We start from the raw sequence: 16,293 nt of genomic DNA on the forward strand, positions 1-16,293 counted from the left end.
AACCTGGAACAAGTATCCCTAGAGTCACAATCCCATAATTTCAAGAAGTGAGTTTTCTCAAATACTGTTAAATCATATTACAGATGTTATTCTGTAATAATTTTAGACTTTACATCTTACTCTCTCAACATTATGTAGATGGAAAGCAAATTAATTTCATAGTAGAGAAATTAGAGATTTTAGAATAAGCCATATATAAAATGTACAATATAAATGACATCTCACTGTAAACCTTATTTCCTCAATACTCTAAGTGCCTTTGGAGAGCTAATTAAAGTGAAAAATTCTTAGTTAGCATAGAAAGCTTGAGTTATTTATGGTAGAAATCATGCCAGGATAATTGTGTTACAAATAAATAATATCATTTTCAGTGAGGAATAATTCAGGCTGAAGTCAGTAAAGTCAGTTGCCTGAAGCAACAGGATGAGAGAAGAAACAGAATCATATTCATCTTTACACAAACTAACCTTTTTTTCTGTTAACTCTTTAACTATCTTATAATTGCCAAACCTTAATTGGAGAGGTTATGTTTCATGTCATCCATATGAAAAGCTCAGTTTTATCCTAATGAATTCAGATTTGTAGTATTTTAGGTAAATAATTTTATTTAAGATACATTTCTAATGTTTTTGCTTTAATGAGGAAGCATGCTGCATATTTAAATGTTTTTCTAGGTAGGCCTTCTCTTCTATCTATAGAATACATTATTTATTAGAAAGATTCAAGGTGTTTTTATTTATCACATCTACTAGGATTGAAAATTTTTGATGAGTAGCTTAGTGTTTTATTTTTTAATTAATTAATTTACTTTTTTTATTATTTTTGGCTGGTTTTTTTTGGGTCTGTTGCTGTGCTCGGGCTTTCTCTAGTTGCAGCAAGCAGGGGCTACTCTTCATTGTGGTGCGGGGCTTCTCATTGTGGTTGCTTCTCTCGTTGAGGAGCACAGGCTCTAGGCACATGGGCTTCAGTAGTTGTGGCATGTGGACTCAGTAGTTGTGCCTCGCGGGCTCTAGAGTGCAGGCTCAGTAGTTGTGGCGCACGGGCTTAGTTGCTCTGCGGCATGTGGCATCTTCCTGGACCAGGGCTCGAACCCGTGTCCCCTGCATTGTCAGGCAGATGCTTAACCACTGCGCCACCAGGGAAGTCCTAGCTTAGTGTTCTAAATTCAGCTCTTCCTGTTTTATTCTTAATAATTTAGAAATTTTCTTAATAGCAATACAATAATTACTTTAGAGCAGCCAGAAAAGACTGTTAAGATTATTAGTGTTCTTATCTTATTTTACATATGGTTAATCTAAGGTCAGGAGAGGTGGCAACCTATTAATAAATTATTTAAGCTTTTAAATTACAGTGCCTTTTTTTTTAACAATGATAACATTAATCTTTAAAAATGTATTTCATTGTTTAAAGGTATGTTTGGGCATTTGTTTTTCCTCTCCTAGTTTTTGAAAACTTTCCAGAATTCAGTTATATTCATTTCCTTCTTAATATTTTTATCTTTCAGGAGTCAGGAGAAAGCAGTGGAAGTTGGAGTCATTGTCAAGTGATTGAGACCTTTTACAAGAAAATCTCATTGAATGAAAGTCTTTTAAATTAGTGACATAACAAGACTAGTTATTAAAGGTGACAGTGTACAGGGAACGTTAAAATTGAACAATGACTCAGCTGTATATTTACATCAGATTATTGGGAGCCTATCTGTTCATCATTTCTCATGTTCAAGGTAAATCAGTGTTCATGTAAGCAATCTTATCTCTTTTTTAGTAATTTATTTCTATATATAAAAAACACTCATTCTTAGGACCGCTTTTTCAACTCATGTCCCGTTTTGAACAGTTAGGCCCAGTATGCCAATAGCTTTTAAGTATAGAGGCAAAGAACAAACACATGCCAAATAATTTTTGAACTTGACTATGATAGAAACATTTTCAAGTCTGTATAAAATCTCAGTCTCTTTGAACTTTGTGTATTATCTGTAACATAGGCATTATGATGTACAACACCAGGTCTTATGAGGATTAAATGAGATAAAATATAAAATAAAGTAGGTGACCTAGTGCCTAAGGGTAATAGGTACTCAAGACTTAGTTTTAAAATTCCTCTCCCCTTTAAAATACAGTAAGGAATAAATGTCAATTTTTAAAAAACATTTTATTGTTGTTAAAAGAGTTGAGAAACATAAATGGAATTTCTTTGTGCCAAATATTAAAATTTCTTCAGAGTACTCAAAGTTCTATTTATGACTAATATTGTAATTTTACATTGTGCATTCACAACTTAGAACTCCCAAACAGGAAGTTATTTTGATGACTCTTAGGATCAGATGGGCTGTATATTTGCATATGAGCTTTTCCCTGTATGGTTTAATTAGGACAGTGTTTTAAACTGAAGAGATAGTGGTATTTGGCAAAATGATTTTATATAGAACTTACTGAACATCTCCGTTCTCTTAAGTTTATATCTTCACAGATTGTTCTTCATAATGTTTTGTTCACAGTGATGATTAAAATCTGCTAATAAGAATTACGATTAACAGCATAAATCTTTTGACATTTTCATTTGAGTGAACAGAATAATGAAATCTGTAGCTTCTTTGTATTTTGTCTTAGGTTTAGTACCCTTATTTAGTACCCATGCTGAGAATATAAAAGCACTCTTGCAAAAGCTACTTTTTTGTGTGAAACACCACATTATTTAATAAAACATCTTTATTTTAACGTCTTTTGTTAGATGCCTTGTTGATCAGTGTCAACCAAAGCTGTCAGTTGTGAAGATGAGTTAAATTAATAGTAACATTTGTATTTGCTACCTTACTCCTAGGTAATCAGTATTTAGTATTAAATTTTTTTTAATCTATATAGATCACACAGAGACAGTATGATACAAAATTCTCATTCCCCATCCTAAGTTGTTACATAATAAACTTTTTTTTTTCCCCCACACTGCACAGCATGTGGGATCCTAGTTCCCCAACCAAGGATCGAACCTGTGCCCCCTGCAGTGGAAGCACAGAGTCTTAACCAGCTGACCGCCTGGGAAGTCCCAATAAACTTTTGTTAGATGAAATAAATTGGTAATTAGTTACCAGGCATAAGTGAAAAATCTTAGTAAGCGTTATATTTCTCTGAAATATAAGCAAAATTTGTTACATTTCCTTTCAAAGAAGATTAGTTTGATAGTTCCCTTCAAATAATAAGATAAAAATATTTGCTCTTAAGGAAAAGAACTAAAACCAATGTAGAAAAAATGGTATTTCAGACTTGCCCAGTGGTCCAGTGGTTAAGACTCCCTGCTTCCACTGCAGGGGGCACGGGTTCAATCTTTGGTCGGGAAATTCCACATGCCGCAAAGAGCGGCCAAAAAAAAAGTTATTTCTTAGAGATTACTATGAATTGCTAGAGTGGTGTTATATATATAACCTATAGCTCCAGCCCACACCAGGACTCATAATTTTATGCTTTGTAAACACAGGACTTGTGTGTAGAAAGAGATTGGCGTGTTCTAGGAACTGACACAGGGCTGCATGTTTGGGCATGATGGGAGAGAGAGGTCCACAGGGTCCAAATCCTGCAGGGCTTCAGTAGGCCTGGTGAAGGAGGTTGGATTTTATTCTGAGTGTATATGAAGCCATTAATTGGTATTAAGCAGGGAATGACAGGATCAGATTTAGGTTTATAAGATAACTCTGGCTGCTATGTGGGAAATGGGTTGGAGGGGGCAAAAACAGAAGTAGGGAGATCAGTGTCTTATCTTGGAAGTGACATGATATGATGGGCCCGGGTAATAGCAGGAACTAGACCAAAATGAGAAAAAGTGAGATATATCTTGGAAGGTGAGCCAAAGACCTGGGGAGGACAAGGTTTGAGGAAAAAAGTCAAGCATTCCATTTTAGACGAGTTAGTTTTGAGTTACTTAAGCAAGTCAAGGCTGAAGGGATAAATCTAGGAACCATCAATGAAGAGATTTATTTAAACCATGGGAATAAGTGCTGTCATCTAGGGAGAGAGTACAGAGAGGCTGTTGCTAGCTATTTTTCTTTGTATCCATGCCTCTATTCAGTGAAATTTTACAACTTTAAGGTATAGCTCAGGTTTCTTTGCTTTTGACGCCCTAGGGTGAGTTTGTGTTACTGGCTCCTTCCTTTGTTTACATAGCACCTTTGTATTATATCACTCTTTGAATTGTGTTTATTTATGTGCTTATCCCCTCCACACACATACACCTTTGTCTCCTTCCAAGTTTCTCAAGGACCACATCAGTTTCCAACGTTCAGATGTAACTTGCCTGCACGTAGTTGGCCTCTAATCAGTGTTCTGTTAATTAATACTTGAGATAATATAAACCTCAGATGCAAATTATCATAATTAAAATATTTCTATCTCTTAAATTCAAACAGTGTTCTAGGAAGTTATGTGTATTAACCATCTGTAACTGAATTTTCCAGGTATTGGTGATCTTTTAGTATGATCTTTGTTATTAGTAATATCTTCATTTATATACTTTTATATTTAAGCCCTTTATTGTACATTCATTTGATCTATATATAATCTCTTGAATTGGGCAGAAATTATTATCATCATTTTTTATAGATAGAGACCTGAGGTTCAGAGACTAACTTATCAATGGAGATATTCAGGACTTGAACCCTTGACTTCTCACTGTTATTTCAGTGTTATTTCTGCCACACTATACTGCTTTTTCAAGGTATCATTAGATTTTTGAAAAAAACTAATTGCGTGCATAAATATATTATTGGCCATTTGGTCCCCGTAGTTAAATTGTTGCTTCCTTCTGTTGTTGTAATATCATTTTAAAACTGGTTAAGAGACCTCAGATATGCTTTAGTCCTATAGTCTTATTGAGTAAATGAGGCTTGAAATGACATGGCTTGTCCATGATCATCCAGCTAGATAAACGGTGGAGGAACATAGTAGACCAGAATCTAGATTTCCTCATTTCTAGCCCAGTGGATTTCCTCCCTTCCTGAAACTCTTCCCCACCCCCTTTTTTTTGTTGATGTTCTTAACATAAATGAAGTCTACATTTTGTAGCAATTTATAGGATTAAGTGAACATTATTGAAATTTATGGCATGGAATCACTAAAATTTATTTAGCAGCACATTCTTTTCCTGTTATCAATGTGTGTGTATGTGTTACTTTTTCTTTTTTCAAGTTCATCTCACTAGTACGGCTAAATTTTAAGTCAAGTTCACATTATGCTGTGAACCACTTATTTAACATCTATAATGAAATACATACACAGTTCTCTTAATATTTTATACCTGTTTTAGCTCTACATTTCATTCCATGAAGATCAACTCTACAAGGAGTAGCCTAGCTGATTTCAACTGATTCAGAGGGAGAAAGGAATTACTAAAACGTTGTTTTAGTTCTGTTCTGCTTTCAGCCTGAAAGAATCAGTACCAAATATGACAGTATCTGTCATTTAAGGCTACAAGACTCTAATGCAAGAACACAGTTCTGTTTCCATGCGCTAACTACTGCCCTCCAGTGACCTTCATTTTCTGGCAGCATAGTCTGGATTTGAACCAATGACCTTGAGATAAAAGGCACCAGATAATATGATTAGTCCCCATGCTCTCATAATTCCCTTAAGCAATTAAAATCCAGAGCAAGATGCTTAGTAATTTCACTTCCACATAGAGGTACAAATAAAGGACTTTACTTTTTTTAAACTAGTCACAAGTTTTGAACCAGAAAGTCTAAAAAAAGAACTGTAATTTGCCTTTTTTTTTTTAAACCTCCTTATTGGAGTATAACTGCTTTACAATGGTGTGTTATTTCTGCTGTATAACAAAGTGAATCAGCTGTACATATTTTTTAATGATTGGAAATAATCTTGCTCTTCTCTGAAACTGCCTTAGATTTTGTACCTTTCTTACAAGTTATGACCATATTCTACCTTGTGCCACTCTTGTTTGTCTTTCACTAGTGCAAAAATTGTGACATAATCTCCATATATCCCACAATACCTGGGATAGTTTTTCTGTGCATTTTAGGCTGTTAATAAATGTTAATCATATAAATGAAATTTATTTTTAATTAAAACACACAGCTGCAATTAATACAATAAGAAAGCTTAGAAACTTCTCACTGAAAATTGGAATCAAATAATTAGCTTTTCCGAATGGTTTATTTACAACTTCATGTTTGAATGCAGGGCAGAATCTAGACAGTATGCTCCATGGTACCGGGATGAAATCAGACTCCGACCAGAAAAAGTCAGAAAATGGAGTAACCTTAGCACCAGAGGATACCTTGCCTTTTTTAAAGTGCTATTGCTCAGGACACTGCCCAGATGATGCTATTAACAACACATGCATGTAAGTATTTTATGCAGTGCTTCTTAAAGTTACGAGAATAGGGTTGCACTTAGTACTGTTTTAAGAATTGTTTACCTTGTCTGAATTTTTTTTCTTTAACTTTATATGGTTTTTCCAAAGGGCCAAAAAGCTCCTTGTTTTTTATATAGGAACATTTATTACTATTAAGTGATTGATGGTTATTTCCTTAGAGTAACATTGTAATATAGGTTTTAAAGAGTTAAAAGGAATCTGGTATTTGTCTAGCATTTTGGGTTTATTTAGTGATATTTTTATCATAAAGTGATTGATATTCATTGTAGAAAACTTAGAGATTACCAAAAAGAAACCTTGAAAATTCACCTAAAACCTTGTAATTCTAAATTGGTTGAAATAGGGGCTTCCCTGGTGGTGCAGTGGTTGAGAATCCGCCTGCCAATGCAGGGGACACAGGTTCGATCCCTGGTCCGGGAAGATCCCACATGCCACAGAGCAACTAAGCCCGTGCGCCACAACTACTGAGCCTGTGCTCTAGAGCCCCCGAGCCACAACTACTGAACCCACGTGCCACAACTACTGAAGCTCGCGTGCTCAGAGCCCATGCTCCACAACAAGAGAAGCCACCGTAATGAGAAGCCCGCGCAATGCAACAAAGAGTAGCCCCCACTCGCCGCAACTAGAGATAGCCTGCGCACAGCAACAAAGACCCAGTGCAGCCATAAATAAATAAATAAGAACAAATAAATAAATAGTTATTTTTTTAAAAAAACCTTCCTATTAAATAAATAAATAAATTTAAAAATTGAAATATTTTGAAATATTTTGCAGGTCTATAAGAATGATATTGTGATATTTAATTAATTTTGTGTTATTTTCTTATGTGAACTCCCAAATCCAAATCTGATTTATATAACCACTTTAATTTTTCTACTTAATTTCATGTTAACTAATTAATATCTATATATGATCATGTAATTATATTCCGTATTCTTGGGGGACATTGAAGAATTGACTTACTAGCCAAAAAAATTCCCTGAACGACTCAATCTTATCAGTCAGTTGTCTCCCTGTTATAAAGGTGTAATAATCAATAATTATTGATTTGTTTTGCACTTTCCTAATAATTTTATGCTCTTTGAATGTGACCAGATATAAAGCCAAAATGTATACATATAAAACACTGAAATTATATGATCGTTCACCATGTCTTAGATTTGTTGTCTGTGCTGGTGGTGGTTGACTTTACTGTGGCAGACTGGGTGATCTGTTGTTAGGGGAGTGTTCCCTATGTCACCAAGAGACTTCTTGCCAGACTTCTTGTCTGTAGCTCTTGCTTGATCTGTGTGGGCTATTTGTTAGAGGCTTAGTAACCCAGAGTAAAACTGGGAATAATCAATTTTAACAGAATTTCACCTCACACTTAACATTTTCTCATTTCAGAAAATGAATAATTCTGCAATATTCTTTTAACTGTAAGCAGTATACTTACTGATATGAACAGTAAGGAGGGACACAAAAAAATCTTTTAGATGTTTCTTCCTACCCATGAAAGCCTAATGAATATATTAGGAGAAAATTCTGGCATACTAGTACTAAAATGATAACTTTTTTTTTTTTTAAAGATACTCCCCTCTAGGGTTTCCAATTTTTTATTTTATTTTATTTTATTTTTATTTATTTATTTTTGGTTGCATTGGGTCTTCGTTGCTACGTGCGGGCTTTCTCTAGTTGTGGCGAGTGGGGGCTACTCTTTGTTGTGGTGCACAGGTTTCTCATTACGGTGGTTTCACTTGTTGCGGAACGCGGGCTCTAGGCGCGCGGGCTTCAGTAGTTAGTTGCTCCGCAGCATGTGGGATCTTCCCGGACCAGGGTTCGAACCCATGTCCCCTGCCCTGGCAGGCGGATTCTTAACCACTGCGCCACCAGGGAGGTCCCGATAACATTTTATTAAATACAAATCCATTTATATAAATTTCTTGAAAATTCAGCTATTCAAAAGTTCTCCCTTTTTTCCTATCATGTTAAATTAAAAGTGCCTCTCAGGATCTTAGTTAGTCTGGTCTTCCCAAATATACTTTTCTTTGTCATTGAATCTATTTTTATGTTTCACAGGAAAGTTTGTTTTTATTTATTATTATGTACAGTATGGGAATACTGAAAATCTTATGGATGAAAAGAGACAAAGTTATTTTTAAGTATATTTTTAAACGTTAAGATTATTTACTTTATAAAGTTGTATAAATCATCTTTCTGTGATCACATGACTATGATTAGCAAAGAGAAGTTACATAGTTTTTCATATTTGGTGGGACTTGTTTAATAGAAAATCCTCTTCTACCTGACACAGGATTTTTATTAGACCTTTAGGTTTTAGTTCAGATGTGACAATTTTCATTTGCCTTAAAACGCATACTGTTTTGCCAGTAAGTCAAATGTGAATGTAATTCTAATTCAGAACTAAAAGCCATCAGTAACTGGTCACATTCATACTGAGATTTAACTAGTACTTTCCAATGTGAAGTTGGTTTTTGGTTTTTTGGCTTTTTTTCTTTTAGAACTAATGGGCATTGCTTTGCCATCATAGAAGAAGATGACCAGGGAGAAACCACACTGGCTTCAGGGTGTATGAAATATGAAGGATCTGATTTTCAGTGCAAGGTAAGACCTCATTTGAGGCCTATGAAATAAAAAAGGGAGCGGCCACAGGAAAAGCTGATTCCCCAAGGAGAAGTGTGCCTGGTCTGCTCATTGCTGTGTGTTCTGGAAGCAAATATATTGGAGGAAGCTTAGCCCTTGCTTCAGGCTGTATGATTGTGCCAATTGAAATGACAGACTATTTTACTTTAAAAAAAAGTTTTAAATCATCTTTTTTTTAAATTGTCAAGCCTGTAAAAAACGATACTGTCACACTTACTTCTGGATTATAAAATTGACTGGAAAGACTTGAAGGTGACAGGTAAATAACCTTTAGATCTCTCTGAGACAACTTAGAGACCTTAAGTCCTTGTAAGGAGATCTCAGTGGAGTTACTTTAACAGCACAGCAAAGGAATCAGAGGATCAGTAATAGTTTATGAACATATTGATGGCTTTGGGTTATAAACCTAATCTCTTCAAAATCCTGTATAGTAATTTTGCCCCAGGGGATCCTTCCAGCGTTTTTGAAAATAGCTCCAGAGAGAGCTGTTTGTTAACAAATTTAAGCCTCAGCTATTTTAGAAAATTATTCCAATTAATGAGAAATTCTCAGGATTGATAGAAACCACACATGCACGCACACGAACACACACACACACACACACACGCGCGCGCGCTTGCACATATTGCATCCCATCTGTTTTCTGTTTGCTACACATCTAGTGACGGGCTCATTACCTCCCAAGCCCACCTTTTTCATCTGTAGTAATGAGCCGACCTTATCCTTAGAAAGCTGTTCCTCTGAATGACTGCAAGTGTCTCTTCCTTTGTACTTCCTTGGACGATAGAGAACAAATTGAATCCCTTTTTAATATGGTAGCCCTTTACTATGTGAAGAAATTTCTTTTTGTACTGCTTTACTCCCCATACCCGGTAGTCTTTGCCCAATGAAAATAGTAGTTCAGAATGACTTCAACGGCTCCTTATAATCATCAGCTTTAGAGTTACTCACTCTTCAGTTTCTCAGTGTAAGATGCAGAATTGACTGTGGTCTGGCCAGAAAAAAAGAAGAAAAAAAACCCCCAAGAATTAGTAACTCCTTTCCCTTTTCCTAAATGCAGCCAAATCTCATGTTAGAGGTTTGATTGTCATACCATATTCTTGAAATATATGGAGTTTTCTGTCAGCTGAAATCCCCATGTCTTTCACTCATGCTACTGCTCATCCTTATCTCTTCCATTCTTTATTGGTGCTGTTGGTTTCTTGACACAAACAAGTAGGTGGGAATGGAATGAGTTTTGTTACACAATTGTCACATACTTGTCTAAGTTAAATTTCATTGTATTAAAATTAATCCTTTGCTCTAATTTGTCAGGATTTGGGGGATGCTGATTTGTTTGTCTCTTCCAGTTTTATGCTATTTGCATATTTATCAACCGCACAAACAGTACACTGTTTAATCACTTTAAAATGTTGAAGAAAGACCTCTCTGTGGTTAAAGCACTGAGCTTGACAGTAGTAACCAGTGTCTCGCAGGCCCCCTCAACTAGATGTGTCCCAAATGAAGTTATCAATGTAATTTAGTTGTTAAGCTTGACAGTCTGTGTTCAGATGGACATGCTGCCTCTTGCTAGCTGTGGAACTTTGAGCAGGGAGCTTTACTCTCTTAAGTTGTTTTCTCATCAGCAAAGGAGTTCTTGTAAGGGTCAAATGAGAGGTAGCATATATGCAAAGAGTTTAGCACAACTGGCACATAGTAAGGACTTAGTAAATGTTAGCTTTTACCATATTGATGATGTAACCAAGCAGGCTTTAAACTGGGTTACGCATATACCTGGGTGCACACAGACTACATTACACAAGGATCGCATAAGCACATGGATAGTTTTAAGGGGATCGGTTTACCTATCATGAACTTCCACAGGTCCTATTGCTTAATATTGATCTGCCTGGGACCAGAGCTTCTTAAGCAATTTCTCTTTTCCTTCCTTCCTTTTCACAATCATCCTTGTCACAGTTTCCAGATTAGTGGCCTGGAATGTAAATACTCAAGTTTCCAAACAGTGTTATAATTCGAAATCTAAGTATCAGTGTGGGGAACTTGGGGATAGCAGATATATTTGCGTATCTGGTAGTTTTTCATTTTTTGCTTTCAACCAATTTGCTAGATCATGTAAAATAATTTTTCCTAATAGGATCATTATAAGAGTTTTAGCATACGATTGGAAGGTCTCTAAAGAATTAGGGGACAATGGCATAACTAGTTCCTTCCATTATCATCTTTTTGTTTATGTGAACAAAGAATCTTAGTACTGACCCCAAAAAAGGAAAAGATAAAAATAGGATTAAAGTTAATGCCAAACTTTCTCATTCTAGCAATAAGTAATTATCCATGGATTTATGAAGTAGTTTTTTTTAAAGTGTCATTCATCTCATACCTCTCCAATAAAATTTTCTTTTTATATTAGTATTTTAATAAAGATTATATATACAGTTTTGATTAATTTTATACTAATAATAATTGTGATGATAAATCAAACCAAAATAATTTTTTGGCTTAAAGACATACTATCACAGGAAATAAAATAGATTATATATGTTTATTTTTCATGTAGAGAATTATTTATCAAGATACATATTACATTAGTACAATTTTTTTTAACATCTTTATTGGAGTATTATTACTTTACAATGTTGTGTTCGTTTCTACAGATACATATATCCCCATATCTCCTCCCTCTTGTGTCTCCCTCCTACCCTCCCTATCCCACCCCTCTAGGTGGTCACAAAGCACCGAGCTGATCTCCCTGTGCTATGCGGCTGCTTCCCACTAGCTATCTGTTTTACATTTGGTAGTGTATATATGTCTATGCCACTCTGTCACTTCGGCCTGGCTTACCCTTCCCCCTCTCCATGAACATTAGGACATGATTATTGTGGAAAATGTGGAAACGGAATAGGAGCTCAAGGAGCAAAAGGAACACTATAAAATTTTCAATTGTTAAAGAAGCATTTTGACCATTTATTTTTTTAAATAATGATAACGGGTATTGAATCGCTACATTATTTAGATTCTACTGAATAGATTTGAGTTATTTTAATTTTATTTTAAAATATGTGCAATATGCAAGTAATTATCAATACATTCTTTGCAGCTATTTATGATGAAAAATTTTAGGTGTCAGTCTAAAAATATATGAGGGGATACATTGTTTTTCAGAATTCATTTAGGGGTTACACAGACAAAACATGTTGACCACCACTTATCTCACTTTCTGTGTATCTTGCTATATCTCACTCTTAATTTACCTGGCACCTAAGCTTTTTCCTCCCAGTGCTTTCACATACTGTCAGGTTTGAATCAAAACAAGTTCAAGTGATAATCACCATGCTTCACCCAGACCTTGATTTTCCCTCACACAATCCAGTCTCTGTAGGTAAATCTGGCTTATTCTGTTTCTTCCAGTGGATTGAATTATTTCTCAGAAACCGCACTGCCATTTCTTGTAATTTGGTTTCAGTTCCTTTATTGTATACCACTCCCCGTCATCTGCAGCCCCCCATTCAAGCTCACTAAATAAGTTAGAATCTCCTATTTTGTGAATGCCAAGTGAGTTTTTTCCCCACAAGGATTTTTATTGCCCACCTAAATCCAGAGATACAAATGGACTTGGGTGGAACATGGGAGTGGGGAGTGCAGGAACCGGAAAGCTTGTGTCACCCAACTTCATAATCTATACACACGTAACTTTTGCCTACCCAGATATATAGTTAACCTACATAAGAAAGATGTGAGTTTCATGTTGCTTGTTCTCAGTGAAGCCACATTGAGTCTTCCAGGAGATTACAAGCATTTGTGACTTATTCTAGAATGTCAACTGGGATCTGTGTCACATTCACTAGAGGAAGAAGAATTAATTTATTGAACATTTACTATTTGCATTTAATATGCTAAGTGCTTGGTATATTTTACCTCATTTTCTCCCAGTTACCCTATTAGGCAGGTATTTTTTATCCTCCATCTTATAGCAGAGGAAACTAAAGCCCAGAGAGAAGTAAGTTCATTGCTCAGGGTCACAAAGTTAATAAATGGCAAAGCTATGATTTAAGCTATTTGATTCCAAAATCCTTGTTGTTTCCATAATACTGTGCTGCCCCCAATCTGTTGTTGGCAAAGTCTTTCTTTCCCTTTTAAATTTAATATTACATTTAGCTATCTAGTTTACAGCACTCCTTGTTTCTAAAATCTTTAAATCATACCACTTTCAGCCTTCTCCCAAGTGCTCTCAACTTCCTGTGATGTAATTCACCTAGCTGAGAAGATGGGAATTCAGACAGAACACAAAAACATTGTAGGGTCTCTGCATACTTCTGGGATACCAATCCCACTTACTAGCGTTTGGTCTGCCTTCTTCATTCCTGCAATCATCCTTGATAGAGAAGACTGAAACAAAACGAGAGTTAAGGAAGTGTTCATTTTCTTTGTCCTCCATTACCTAGTATTTTGTCAGCAATACTACATCCATTGCTTGGTGGTCTTTCTTCGAGCACTGCCAAAAACCCCTTCCTGATTTTTCTTTACATTTCCTGTCCTGCAAGGCTGAGCTCATTTTGAACTTTAGCCATACTGGGACTATTCTTGGATGCTTCACACTTCTTTTATTCATCTTTAGTTGTATACTCTTCATTCCATCCTTCATGTAAGTTTTCTCTAGATCTGGGATATTTTTTTCAGAGTCACCTGTGTAACTTCTGACATGTCTCTCTTTTCTCTTTCTTTTTATGATCATTTAAAAGTAAAAAAAAATTGTTAGAAAGTTAAAAATTCAGTTAAAATGTAAAACTTGTGCTTTTGGAGGTTTCCAAGTACTCTTGACCCATCTTCTCTTCTCTTATATAATCTCAAGTCCCTTATAGAATCCCATATAGATTCCCCTATGGAATCTCATTTTCACATTTTTAAAGGAATACCTGATTATATCGGGGTTTCTCCTTTCTGCCCATCTGATATTTTAGAATAAGAAGGTTGATTTCTGCTTATATTCTTGCTACTTCTATGATGACAGACAATTCCTTTCTGTTACTGTTTTGGTCTAGCATGGCACTTCTTCCAGGTGGTGCTGAAATGTCAGCATTCAAGTTAAGAACTTCTCAAATACTGTACTTTTAATCAAGTAAAACTTCACATATAATTTTTGGTATCTGTTCCCATGACTATAGTCTTTCCCTGTGCTCATTTTCTGATGTATTAGGGACACATATCTGGTTGGTGGTCTCCCAGAAACTCTCAGAAATATTGTTTCTATATTTTGCCCTTATCCTCACCACATATACACTTCAGCTTGCTTCCGTATCAGGTTCATTAGTTTCGACATAGTTGTTATAGGCAGAATCAACTGTATCTTCTGCCTACTTGACTGCCTTTTCTAACCTGTCATTTCTTTGGCCTAGGACACGCTCCACTTTTTAGTCAGATCTTAAGTCTCATCCAACTAAGTCTCAATACTACTACGAGATCATATTTACCCTGCTAGTTTATCACTGTAATAAAATGTATTACCCATGTTTTTTAGGAAAAGATCTCATGATTTTAAATACTTTTTTACTAAAAACAAATGAATAGTCATATCTTAAGATATGCCAAATTTTGGGTGAAAAATATATATAAACTTTTGTTTATCTGTAATTAAGTTATAGTCTAGTGTTCTAACACACCATCCACATACATACATTCTCCTTAAGAAAAAACATTTTAGAGCCTTTACAACACTATTTCACCATAGATTTAAATTTTTCAATAATCACTTTCACACAAACTTAGCAGGTCCTTTTCACTCACTGAATTAGAAACTGTATTTTATGAATATTTTAAAAATTAATTATCAGTTTCATGTATCAAATTATTTCTAATTTTCTTCCTTTAGGATTCACCAAAAGCCCAGCTACGCCGGACAATAGAATGTTGTCGGACCAACTTATGTAACCAGTATTTACAACCTACACTGCCCCCTGTTGTTATAGGTAGGTTAGCAGAGAAAAGTGCAATCATGATTCTCAGTAAAATATTTTCGCTAGTTTTAACAATAAGCAAGCTTTCTACAGTTCAACACTACAAGTTATTTTTTCCTTTTAAGATGTGATCAAAAGATAATATGTCTTTTTCATTGTTTACTTCCATTATCAGGTCCATTTTTCGATGGCAACAACATTCGATGGCTAGCTCTGCTCATTTCTATGGCTGTCTGCATAATTGCTATGATCATCTTCTCCAGCTGCTTTTGTTACAAGTAAGATAATTACTTTGATGCAAAATATTTTGTTGAATATTCGATATAAACAGTTGTTCTTAAAGCCAGTAGGCAGAAACCATTGACACTGAATGTATTTCAGGAACCATTAACTTGTATTTTCTGGTTATCTCCTTTAATTAACTATATTATAGTTTTCTTAAGGGAACAGAGGACCTTACTACTAATCAATTAATTGGACACAACATTATACTTCTTGTTACGTTCATGAGTACCTAAGATTTTCTTATTTATAGAATATTGAACTTTCTTATATCTAAATTTAAAAACCTGTCCCAAGAAATCAACTGTATGTATTATCATTCTTTAGTTATTTGGCAGTTCAGAATTGTTTGCATTTAGTCATGATTTCAGAAGACAGTTGCCAGAAGAGCAATAAGAGGAGGGCATAAACTTCAATAATAAAATATTATCTTACTGGCATATGAATAAACAGAGATCAGTGGAATTTGTTACTAGACCCATAAGTAGACCCAAGTATATAAAGAAAGTTAGTATATGATAAAGGTAACGTTTCAGATCACTGAGGAAAAGTTGGCTTATTCAGTAAATGGATTTGGGAGTGAATAGCTATATGGAAGAAAATGAAGTTGAATCAATTCCGTACACTGAAATAAATTTTAGCCAGATTGGGGTGCTCGCTCTCCCTTTCTCTCTCTCTCTCTCTCTCTCTCTCTCTCTCTCTCTCTCTCTCTCTCTCTATATATATATATATATATATATATATATATATATATATATATGTATGTATATAAACTGAATTGATTAAAATACTAGAACAAACCTTGGAAGAATTTTTTAAAATAATCTGAGTCTGACACAAAGCTTACAAGCAAAAAAACCAAAAAACAAAAACCTTAAAATTAAAAAAGAAAAGATTGATGGTGTCAACTACATAAAAATAAAACTTTACTATGTGGTAGAAACCACCATAAATGGTCAGAAGACAGACCAACGGTGAAAAATATCCGTAGCTTATATTACAAAGAGCTGATTTCTCAAATATAAAGAGCTTCTATAAATCA

The 16,293-nt window shown here is 35.0% G+C and overlaps 1 protein-coding gene across 3 annotated transcripts in view; it reads left to right on the top strand.

The window, feature by feature from the left end:
* The window catches only part of BMPR1A (bone morphogenetic protein receptor type 1A), a 151,212-nt gene that overhangs the window by 117,401 nt on the left and 17,518 nt on the right, over nt 1-16,293 (top strand). For 2 of the 3 annotated variants that reach the window (XM_082629948.1, XM_082629947.1), the window contains 5 exons: nt 1,505-1,723; nt 6,183-6,345; nt 8,880-8,982; nt 14,885-14,981; nt 15,145-15,247. In XM_082629948.1, coding sequence (XP_082486074.1) covers nt 1,657-1,723; nt 6,183-6,345; nt 8,880-8,982; nt 14,885-14,981; nt 15,145-15,247 — 533 coding nt within the window. In that variant the 5' untranslated portion in view covers nt 1,505-1,656. The remainder of the gene's footprint in view (nt 1-1,504; nt 1,724-6,182; nt 6,346-8,879; nt 8,983-14,884; nt 14,982-15,144; nt 15,248-16,293) is intronic. The other variant, XM_082629949.1, reaches the window with a different exon arrangement.

The sequence above is a fragment of the Mesoplodon mirus genome, assembly GCF_964341445.2.
Source record: "Mesoplodon mirus genome assembly, chromosome: 2".
Lineage (NCBI taxonomy): Eukaryota > Metazoa > Chordata > Mammalia > Artiodactyla > Ziphiidae > Mesoplodon > Mesoplodon mirus.